At 45.3% G+C, this 10997-nt stretch overlaps 1 protein-coding gene and 1 pseudogene across 4 annotated transcripts in view; both read right to left on the bottom strand.

The window, feature by feature from the left end:
- MFN1 (mitofusin 1) overlaps nt 1-1382 on the bottom strand; it is a 39827-nt gene extending 38445 nt beyond the window's left edge. For 2 of the 4 annotated variants that reach the window (XM_075556067.1, XM_075556070.1), the window contains exons 1-2: nt 1279-1382; nt 196-311 (exon numbers count right to left, since the gene is read on the bottom strand). In XM_075556067.1, the coding sequence (XP_075412182.1) occupies nt 196-307 (112 nt within the window). In that variant the 5' untranslated portion in view covers nt 308-311; nt 1279-1382. Of the gene's footprint in view, nt 1-195; nt 312-504; nt 524-1052; nt 1181-1278 lie in introns of those variants that run through there. The other 2 variants (XM_075556068.1, XM_075556069.1) reach the window with 2 other exon arrangements.
- A 6115-nt stretch (nt 1383-7497) lies between these two features.
- LOC142454218 (large ribosomal subunit protein eL14 pseudogene) lies at nt 7498-8229 on the bottom strand (annotated as a pseudogene).
- Nucleotides 8230-10997: the final 2768 nt, after the last annotated feature.

The raw sequence follows: 10997 nt of genomic DNA, 5'->3' as shown, positions 1-10997 counted from the left end.
AGCTATACAGTACAATGTACTTTGTGTGTTCAATGACTTGTTTGCTGATGTGCCAAAAGTCTTGTGACACGACATTTATCTCAAACGCACAAACATCAGAGGGAAAATAAATGCAATGTTCACGCAATAATGTACCTTCATCTTCAGTGCATTCTCCTAAAATAATCTCTTCAAGAACTTAGCGAGGCGGCTTACCTTCAACAAAATGTGAGCCTTCAGTAACAAACTCCAGTAACTGGCCAAAGATCCCAGTAATCGCCTTCTTCGCCAGCACAAAGTGCTTCAGCGGAGAAGCTGTTTCTGCCATTATGCTACGGGGAAGAAAGAAAAATGGGTTAGCAAAACAAATTAAAGTGGCTGACAGACATGCGAAATCATGACCCTACTGTTAGCATTCAGTCCTTACATCCAAGATATTTTTACATGAATTGTTTCCCCCCCACCCCCGTGGTGTGGTGGCGTGGTGTGGTGTGTGTGTGTGTGTGGTGTTTTCAGCAGACTTACCGCGAAGTGATTCCTTCACTAAAGTATGTGCAAACCTATTGGCCAAAATCTTGGTTGCAGTTTCTGATTTCGCTCGGGTGAAGAGGAACACTAATCGTGCGCGGCTAAGTTATAACCGCATGTGACTCTTTAGAAGTCCATCGGGGAACTGGGTCGGTCGAGGAAGCCAAGTTCACAAACGAAAACTAAGATAGGGCTTTCTCAACCTGCCGCTCCAGGGGGGCTGGGGGCGGGGCTGCAAAGCGACCACGGCACGGAACTCCAAGATCGCCAAACAGCCCCGGACCGGGACAAGTCCAGTGGGAAGACAGCGTCCCGGGAAAGAACTGGTCTAGAAGGGAATTCTGCCCCGCACCCCACCCCACCCCACCCCGTCCCGGCCTCTCCCGGAAAAAAAACCAACGTCAGCCAAGGTAAACTGTCCTACTCCGGGCGAGGGCGCGGAAAGGTGCCCCGTGGCCCGAAGGACGGCCGGTCCTCCGACAGCGGCCCCCGAAAAGCCTGCGCCCAGGAGCTCCGTGGGGACGTCGGGGAGAAGGCGCGCCTACCTCTCCCCGCGGGCGCGGGCGTCAGACCCCGCCGCCGCCCCGCGCGCCCCGCTGCCGGCCCGCCTGCCCGACGCCGGGCTCCAGGGCCCGAGCCGACCGCCGGCCCCGCGCGAAGCCGCGCCTCGTCACAGAGCGCCTCGCGCCGGCTCCCCGCCCCCCGTCCCCGGCAGCGCGAAGGTCACCCCGAGCGCCCGGGCCGCCGGCGGCCGGGGACACGCGCACTCACGCGGAGCGGGCTCCCACTTGTCACCGAGCAACCGCAGCCGGGCCACAGCCTCCCGGTCGCCTCATCCTCTCCGGAGAGGCTGAAGCGAGGGGGAGGAGACAGAGGGAGGGGCTACACGGCACTCACTTCCGGTACCTGCCCACTTCGCCTCGGTTTGGTTCCGCGGCCGGAAGTACGTCTGCTCCCGGCGCCATTTTTCTTCAGGGCAGAAGGCAAAGACGGTTGTGCTTCGGGAATGCTACCCAAAGAATGGCTGGTGGTCAGAGCCACTTTCCTTCTCTTCTCACCCCTCTTCCCCTTTCAACGTTTCCATGGCTCAGCCTAGCCTTGGAAGAGTTTAGAGAGGTAGAGCTGGAAGTGGTGGGGTGCCAGGAAAGGCGAAAGATTAAGAGGGATTCCAAGATACAAATTACACAAGTTCATGCACCAACCACTGAGGCAAAGATGAGGCAACAAGATTTATTTTAACGAGCTTTTGCCATCTGAAATTCAAGCGTTCAGTTGAGATGCATTGAAATTACTGCTGATTAGAATACTAAACTTGATTAGAATGTTAAACTTGGAAAGCAAAATCCTACAGCCGAGTACCATGCAAATCACCCTATGGGGCAGAATAGCATTCTAGATTAAATCTTTCCAGGAGCAGATGGCCCCATTTACACACACACACACACACACACACACACACACACACACACCCAGGAAGCAGCTAGATTTGAATTGCTAACCTCACAATTTCACCATTGGGAAGGAAATTTTAGATGAACAGTCTGATTCCTATAAAGTAGAAGTTAGTTATACCCTGCCCTCAAACTTTTTACTAAAAATGATACCAAGCACCCTTCCCAGGGTACTCTTTACTCCTCTGCTGGGCTCACTGTGTGGCAATGGCCACAGACCATACTCACAGTATGGTTAATTAGACAGTAATAGGTTATAGTGTTTATTAGAGAGTAGCAGATTATAATGCAGGATCAAAACAGACTCAGCATATAGTTTAACAATGAAGATAGCCTCTGCTTTTCAGCCTCTCAGTTCTCTTGGGGTGTCCTAGTATCTCTGTGTTTGGACAAGGGTTACCCTGATCATTAGCGCTGCTGGTGAGTCTATGGAGGCACCCCCCTCCATTGGCAAGCCTCGTACTTGAAGATACTCAACCCACTGCACCATTGCTTTCCAATCTTCTGGTTCTGTTTCCTTTGTGCTGACGTTTCTGTGGAAAATGATTGTCACCATCTCTGGTATTACAGCTCTGTCTCCTGGGTCTCAGGGTTCCCAGTGCAGGGATATGGGGCCCAAATGATTCCCTCTGCTCCTGTCTCATCATCTTGGTGATTTGGCTCCCTCTGTTCATTTCTGGAATAGCTCATTTTAAGCCTACCAGGAAGACAAAACTGACCAACCCTCTCATTGGTGTTCCATATATCTTATTTGAAAGGTCCTACCCCTAATAGGGGGCCATGGATTTTATTTTCATTATTAGAAATCCACTTAACCCCCTTGGTGAGCCAAAAATACCACATTTACATCATCCCACCCAGTCCTTTGGTGGGAGTTATAATTACAATGGTCAGATGGGTCTGTTTAAACAATTCCCTGCACCATAGAAAATGTATCCATCTGGATTGTATCTTTTCTCCATATTCTATTTTTATGGCAAGAAAATAAGAAGTTATCATTTATGAAGGAGACTGTAGCATCGGGTTTGGAAGAAGGAAATCTCATGCAGAAGACACGCCCTTTACTGAAAAGCAAGAGGACTTGGCACACTTACTGATAAAGGTCAAAGACTAAATCCTTTGTATGAATTACAACAACATAAACGATAATGGATCAATAAGCAATATCTTGATAAACAGAGAAAAAATGAAATTGGCCAAGGATTTCATTTTATTTGGATCCATGGATGTAGCAGTCAAGTTACATATTGCATAGGCCAAATCTGCTGCAAACGAACTTTGTAAAGTGTTCAAAACACAGATGTCATCTTGAGAACTACAGCACATCTGACCCAAGTCATGTTTTAGATCACATTCTTTGCTTGTTAAAGCTGGACAGTGAGTAAGGAGAATAAAGGAGAATTTATGCACTTAATTTATAGTGGAAACAAAGATCATGGACCACCAGAATAAGGAACAAATCTGTCTTGGAAAAAGTACAATCTGATTGTTCATTAGAAACAAAGAGAGTGAGAGTTTATCTCATGTTCTTTGTAAATGTTATCAGGAGGGAACTGAGCCTAGAGAAAGAGGGCATGTTTGTTAAATAGAGTCAGTGAAAGAGGAAGTCCCTCAATGAGCTGAATTTACACAGTGATTGAAAGGGTGACCTTATAGCAATGATTCTAAGATGATGCAGGAGTATTATGTTCTGTTCTTCCTCATCAGGTAGCTCTTAGTCGGAACCATCTTGACAATACTTAACGAAAACAATTATAATAATAACTACAATCTTAGAGTGAATTCTCTGGAAGGAAAACCATTGAAGCATTGTGGGAAACTGAGAACCTGGAAGAGAGTGTATGTGGACAAATTCTCTGCTCATATTTAAGGAATCCGGGAGGCTGAGACACTGGTGGAGGGACATGAATCCCGGTCACATTCTCCTAACTAAAAGTTATCCCCCAATATGCCCCACCTCCCACCCCATATTACAAGCTCATGGTGGCTTACTATAGATAAGCTTCAAGGTTGTCTGTTCTCCAGAGCAATCAGATCCTATTGTCTAGCCCACCAAAAGTATGTACCACTCCCTTCTGATAAGGATCATAGATTGTTCCCCTGGAGAAGAGCTCAGGGACACTTAAGATCAAGCCAGCTCAGGACAACTAAGGTTAAGGTGCCATGTGTTTGTTTTTTTTTAAGGTGCCATCTTAACTCTAGAATCCACCCATCTTGTTACATATATGCTTTCCTGTCACATGTATTCTCCTAGCAATCCCTTTTCTGTTATTTGTATGCCTCTAGCACATTCCTTTCCTGCCCTTGCTTGCCTTTTCTGATGTTTATTTAATTTACCCTTCAATTATACAATTGCCCTTTAGGACCCCTTGGGTTGTGAGGCTGGTCCCCACAAAGTATATATAAGGAGGCTTTTTCTGACTTTTGTAGTTACAGAGGCTCATCAGCACAACATTGGGAGGAAAACAGAGGTGAATGGATCCAAGTTTGGAAGATCAGGCCTGGGCTGCAGATGCTAATAGATCCATGGTCCATAAGTAGGATGACAGGCCACCAAAGAGCCAGAGTCCAAAGACCAGAGGTTGAACACTCAGATGCAGAATCCAGACCCAGCAAAAAGCAAGCAAGTGTTCCCCCCATGCCAACCTATATTGAAAGCAGGCCACGCCCTTGAGATCATATCATATTTTAACTGCCAAACCACTAAGAATCCTGGCCCAGCTAATTTGAGGCAAAATTTTAACTATTAAACCTACTTTATCCCCCTCAGAAGAATTTATTTCAAAGGACAGCATTGAATCTGAAGCTCTGGGAGAGGGACATATCTGACCGCAGGACACGGGAGCAGATGAAGGGGGAGGAGGAAAGAGTGGAGCACATCCTGGACCACCAGGCCTTGAGGACGATATTCCCAATTACAGCAGCCAGTCCACAGAGATGACCACATGGCTGGCACCACTATGAAACATGACGCCCCTCACTGACCCATAGCCCTACAGGGGGCAACACTGGAGACACAGTGTGGGAATTTCACCCAATTTGATCCCCCCACACCAAGGCAAAACACTTAGGAGGTGCAACACAACAGCAAGGGAATGGAGCAGCGAGGTCCCCAGGGAATACTGAAGGTGGACTTTGGGGCCAGGGTGTGGTGCCCCAACAGAGTGGACTGGAAAACACTCCTAAAAGCCAACAAACAATTCTTGAACTAACTACAAGCTTGTCTTTCTTGTTGTGTTGTGTTTTGTTTTTTGTCATTGGTTTGTTGTTGTTTTGTTGAATATTGTTGCTTGGTTTGGCTCTCTCGTTTTTGTGCATGCTATTATCTCCACAAGTCAGTCTAAATAAAATAGGCTGGATGAACAATCTGGAGGAGAAAACAACAGGACCAACAGTTCCAGGGGGACATGGGAAAGGGGGAGGTGGGGGGGAAAGGTAATGGTGTTAACAAACCAGGGACAAGGTAACAACAAGTGATCCAAATTGGTGGTGAGGAGGGTGTGGGAGGCCTGGGAGGGCATGATCAAGGGTAATGTAATCAAGAGAAATTACTGAAATCCTGGTGGGGACTGAGCATGATAGTGGGACAGGAGAAAAGTCAAGGGAAATAGAGAAAAGAACTGGGGGGCAAAGAGAATTTATAGAGGTCTAGATAAAGACATGTACATATGCAAATATATTTATATATCAGGATGGGGAAATAGATCTATGTGCATATATTTATAGGTTTAGTATTAAGGTAGCAGAAGGACATTGGGCCTCCTCTCAAGTACTCCCTCAATGCAAGAATAATCTCTTCTATTACATTGGTATTCTATGATACTCACCTCCCGACACAACCGCTGAAGCGGGTGAATAAGCAAATGTGGTGAAGAAAGCTGATGGTGCCTGGCTATCAAAAGCTATAGCATCTGGGATCTTAAAGACTTGAAGGTAAATAAGTGGCCATCTAGCTCAGAAGAAACAAACTCCACACGGAAGAAGCACATCAGCCTGTGTGGTCACGAGGTGTCGAAGGGATCAGTTATCAGGCATCATCAGAACAAAAAATCTTACCACAGTGAATGAGAGGGAGAGTGCGGAGTAGAGATCCAAAGCCCATTTGTAGGCCACTGGATATCCCCTTACAGAAGGGTCTGGGGAGGAGAAGGGCCAGTTAGTGTGCAAGGTAGCAAAGATGAAAAATACAACTCTCCTCTAGTTCCTAAATGCTCCCTCCCATCTCTACCCCCACTATTATGATCCCAATTCTACCTTGCAAGTCTGGCTAGACCAGAGGATGTACACTGGTACAGATAGGACCTAGAAACGGAATCCAGGGTGGATGTTACCTTCAGGACCAGCGGTGTGTATGGCGATACTAAGAGGGTAGAGGGAGGGTGAGTTGGAAAGGGGGAACCGATTACAAGGATCTACATATAACCTCCTCCCTGGGGGACGGACAACAGAAAATTGGGTGAAGGGAGATGTTGGACAGGGAAAGATATGACAAAATAATAATTTATAAATTATCAAGGGGTTCATGAGGTAGGGGAAAAAATGAGGACCCGATGCCAGGGGCTAAAGTGGAGAGCAAATGTTTTGAGAATGATAAGTGGCAATGAATGTACAAATGAGCTTTACACAATTGATGTATGTATGGATTGTGATAAGAGTTGTATGAGCCCCTAATAAAATGATTTTGAAAATTAAAGTATTCGAGAAAATTTTTTTTTAAATATACCTACTTTATCAACTGTGAAAATTAGGTGGGCTGATACCATATGCTTAGAATGGTGCTTGCTTCCCACATAAGTAATAGTTGGATAAATCTTAGCTATTGTTCCTCTTACATCCTAATGAATATCAAGTAAGCAAATACATTTTTTAAATTATTTCAGTCAGTACTTAATAGTCTGAATACAAAAAACACACTTTGGCAACAAGATACACTAACTACAGGAAAATAAGAAAAGATTGAGTTATTTAATGTGGTCTTTCTGAGGAAGTAATACTTTCTGGCTCCTCAGGAATACTTCTGGGAAACTCTTGAGGACGAGGAATTCATATCGTGGGGACAGTAAGTCTCAAGGCTCCTAGGGAAAAGAGTAGTACCGCCGATGGGAAAAATGCCGGTGCCACTGGGGTGTAGAGATAGAGAGGGCAGATAAAATTAGTTTAGAGAGGAATGTCCAGTATTTCTCAAAGTGGGCAATACTCTCTGGGGATGCTGGAGCTGTGCAGGGAGGCTACAAAATCAGATGCCTATACTAGGTCCTGGATTATGGGCATTAGTGTAAACAGTTTTTAATTGCCAGGGGAGTGCTGAGGAATTTTTTTTCTTCTTGAAAAGAGGCATTAGGCCAAATAAGTTGGGAACTTTTGATATTGACGACTATCAGAAGTTTGGATTTTATTCTAAGAGCAAGGGTAAGCTGTTCCGAAGCTTTAAGCCCATCACCTCATTGATATTTTGAAAGGTCACTTTGGTGGCTCTGTGGATTTTGGACTATAGTGAGATGCCACACAATTTTTCTTTCTTTCTTTTCAGCGTGGCCAATAGAAACTTTATTACTTTGTGTAACAGCATGTTATGGTTTCTTGCCAGTTGCCTTGGGGGCGGGTGTTTTCTGGGCTGTAGCCTTCTGGGCTTTCTGAGCTTTCGGAGGCCCGCCCTTCTGACCTGCAGCTTTCTCCTTCTGGGCGGGAGCTTTCTCTTTTTGACCCTCAGCTTTCTCCTTCTGGGCGGGAGCCTTCTTGCCTGGGGCAGTGGCAGCAGCCCCCTTCTTAGCTGGAACCTTCCCAGCAGCTGCTCCCTTCGCAGCACTTGCTTTTTTGGGAGAAGCCTTCAGGAGAGCTGCCCTTTGAAGCTTCTTAACTTCGTACTTTATGAGCCGGTTCCTCATTTTCTTGGCCTTCATGACTTTAAAACGATCAAAATCTGTCATCTTGGCTTTCTTTTCTCTGGCTTCGATCTTTTTGGCCCATCTTGTGGCTGCCCATTTTGTATTGATATCCGCCTTCTGCCAGGCTTGTCGGACATACTTCTCTTGGGCACTGTGTGGGAACTTGAGGATGAAGTCGGTGAGCTGCATGCATTTGAAAGGCATGGCCTGCCGTCTGACTTGAGTGCAAGGGCCATCGACCAAAGCCCGGTTCTGATCAATCACATCTACAATCGCGACCAGTTTCCCGGCATGAGGTCCAAAGGAGATGTAGGCCACCTGGCCAACCTCCACGAAGCGCCTGATCACCATCTCGGCGGCGTTCGACGAGAAGGAAGAAGGCCCGCCCGGCGGTGCGCATGTGCTCACAATTTTTCTTAAAAGTTCAAACTCATCGAATGGGATTAGAGATAATTGATAAAGTTATATATACAAAACCCCATGCTGGAATCATTTCACTTCAGAACATCTTGTTTTTCATCTGTTTCTCTTCTGCCTCATTCCATCCCACACCTTAAAGGAACACGCTTACACACACACACACACACACACCAAACACATCACACACAGTGTGATGATTATTTCTGCTAGGGATCTTTTTTCCTCACTCCCCCCCCCCCCCACTGCTAGGGATCTTATAATTTTAGTTTTATTTTTAAAAAATCCCAATAAACATCTGAAAACTATCAAACTATCCTACAAATGACCAAGGGCAGCCTGGAAGTCTCATACTTTGCTGGAGGGAGTGTGACTGTGGGTATCAACGAAGCTTTCATCAGAGAAACGGGCCTTGTGGGGTATAGTGACCCACAAGAAGAGAGAGAGATTTATTATAAGTAATTGGCATATGTGATGGTGAAGACTGGTTTGGCAAGTCTGAAACTGGTCCAGAAGGACCAACTGGAAAATCTTGGTCAAGACTGACACTGAAAACCATCGATGGAACTTCTTTCTTTAGGAACCTAAGTTGTAAGCTTGCAAGGTCTTTCAATTGGGTTATATCAAGCCCACCCACATTATCCAGTTACAGAAAGGGAACTGATTGTGGATGTTCCTCACATGAACAAAATGTCTTTACAGTCACATCTCTAGATTAATATTTCATGGAATGGATATAATTACCATATATAAATTAAGCAATACATCATACAACATCTCTTTAGAGCACTTTAGTAAAACGTTTCAGAATTATGTGAAGGCATAGCCAGAGGAGTAAGAAACTCCATTCACCTATTTCCCAATGGGAACATCAAAGGTACAAAGAGAAACAGAACTTTGTTGGGAACTCTGGCAATGGTCAGAGGTTCACAGCAGCTAGCAACCCTATAGAATAGGGTAGAACTGCCCCTGTGAGTTTCTACGGCTGCAACTGTTGATGGGGGTATAAAGCCACATATTTCTCCTGAAGAGTGGCTGGTGGATTTAAAGTGCTCATTTGTAGAACTAAAAATCATATCAGTGGGTGCCCACCTTCCTGATATGATCACTGAAGGCAAATGTGTGCATAAGCAAATGTGGTGAAGAAAGCTAATGGTGCCCGGCTATCAAAAGATAAAGCATCTGGGGTCTTAAAGGCTTGAAGATAAACAAGCGGCCATCTAGCTGAGAAGCATCAAAGCCCACATGGAAAAAGCACACCAGCCTGTCTGACCACAAGGTGCAGAAGGGACCAGTTATCAGACATTAAAGAAATAAAAATCATATCAATGGGTGCCCACCTCCCTGATATGATCAATGAAGACAAACATGTACATAAGCAATTGTGGTGAAGAAAGCTGATGGTGCCTGGCTATCAAAAGAAATAGCATTTGGGGTCTTAAAGGCTCAAAGATAAACGAGTGGCCATCTAGTTCAAAAGCAACAAAGTCCACATGGAAGAAACACACCAGCCTGTGTGACCACAAGCTGCCGAAGGGATCAGGTATCAAGCATTAAGGAACAAAAAAGCATATCATTGAAAATGTGGGTGAGTGCAGAGTGGAGACTCAAAGCCCATTAGTAGCCAACTTACACAACACTTACTGAAGGGTTGTGGGGAGCAGATGAGCCAGTCAGGGTGCAGGGTAGCAACGATGAAACATATAACTTTCCTCTAGTTCTTAAATGCTCCCCCCCCCCCCACAGTATCATGATCCCAATTCTACCTTACAAATCTGGCTAGACCAGAGGATGTACATAGGTACAGATAGCAACTGGAAACACAGGGAATCCAGGACAGATGACTCCTTCAGGAACCAGTGGTGAGAGGCACGATGCCTGGAGGGTGGAGAGAATGTGGGGTAGAAAGGGAGAACTGATTACAAGAATCTACGTATAGCCTCCTCCCTGGGGGATGGACAGCAGAGAAGAAGGTGAGGGAGATGTTGGACAGTGTAATATATGACAAAATAATAATGATCTATGATTGATGAAGGGTTCATGAGGTAGGGGGGAGTGGGGAGGGAGGGGGGAAATGAGCAGCAGGTATTAATGGCTCAAGTAGAAGGCAAATGTTTTGAGAATGATGATGGCAACAAATGTACGTATGTTCTTGACACAACGGATGGATGTATGGATTGTGATAAGAATTGTACGAGCCCCCAATAAACTGATTTTTTTTAATCAGGGAAAAAATGTATTAGACAGGGTTTTCTAGCGAGATAAAACCAGATTGCTGATAATTATATATATATATATTTATAAAGATAGATATATAACATAAGAAATGAACAGCTAATTTTTAAAAACATTTTATTAGGGACTCATACAACTCTTATCACAATCCATACATATACATACATTAATTGTATAAAGCACATCTGTACATTCTTTGCCCTAATCATTTTCAAAGCATTTGCTCTCCACTTAAGCCCTTTGCATCAGGTCCTTTATTTCCCTCCCTCCCCGCTGCCCCCTCCCTCATGAGCCCTTGATAATTTATAGATTATTATTTTGCCATATCTTGCCCTATCCGGCGTCTCTCTTCACCCCCTTTTCTGTTGTCCATCCCCTAGGGAGGAGGTCACATGTAGATCCTTGTAATCGGTTCCCCCTTTCCAACCCACTCACCCTCTACTCTCCCAGTATTGCCCCTCACACCCCTGGTTCTGAAGGGATCACCCACCCTGGATTCCCT

This window comes from Tenrec ecaudatus, chromosome 8 (assembly GCF_050624435.1).
Source record: "Tenrec ecaudatus isolate mTenEca1 chromosome 8, mTenEca1.hap1, whole genome shotgun sequence".
In the NCBI taxonomy this organism is placed as follows: Eukaryota; Metazoa; Chordata; class Mammalia; order Afrosoricida; family Tenrecidae; genus Tenrec; species Tenrec ecaudatus.
The sequence above is the reverse complement of the archived record's forward strand: the minus strand, read 5'-3'. Positions and strand labels throughout refer to the sequence as shown.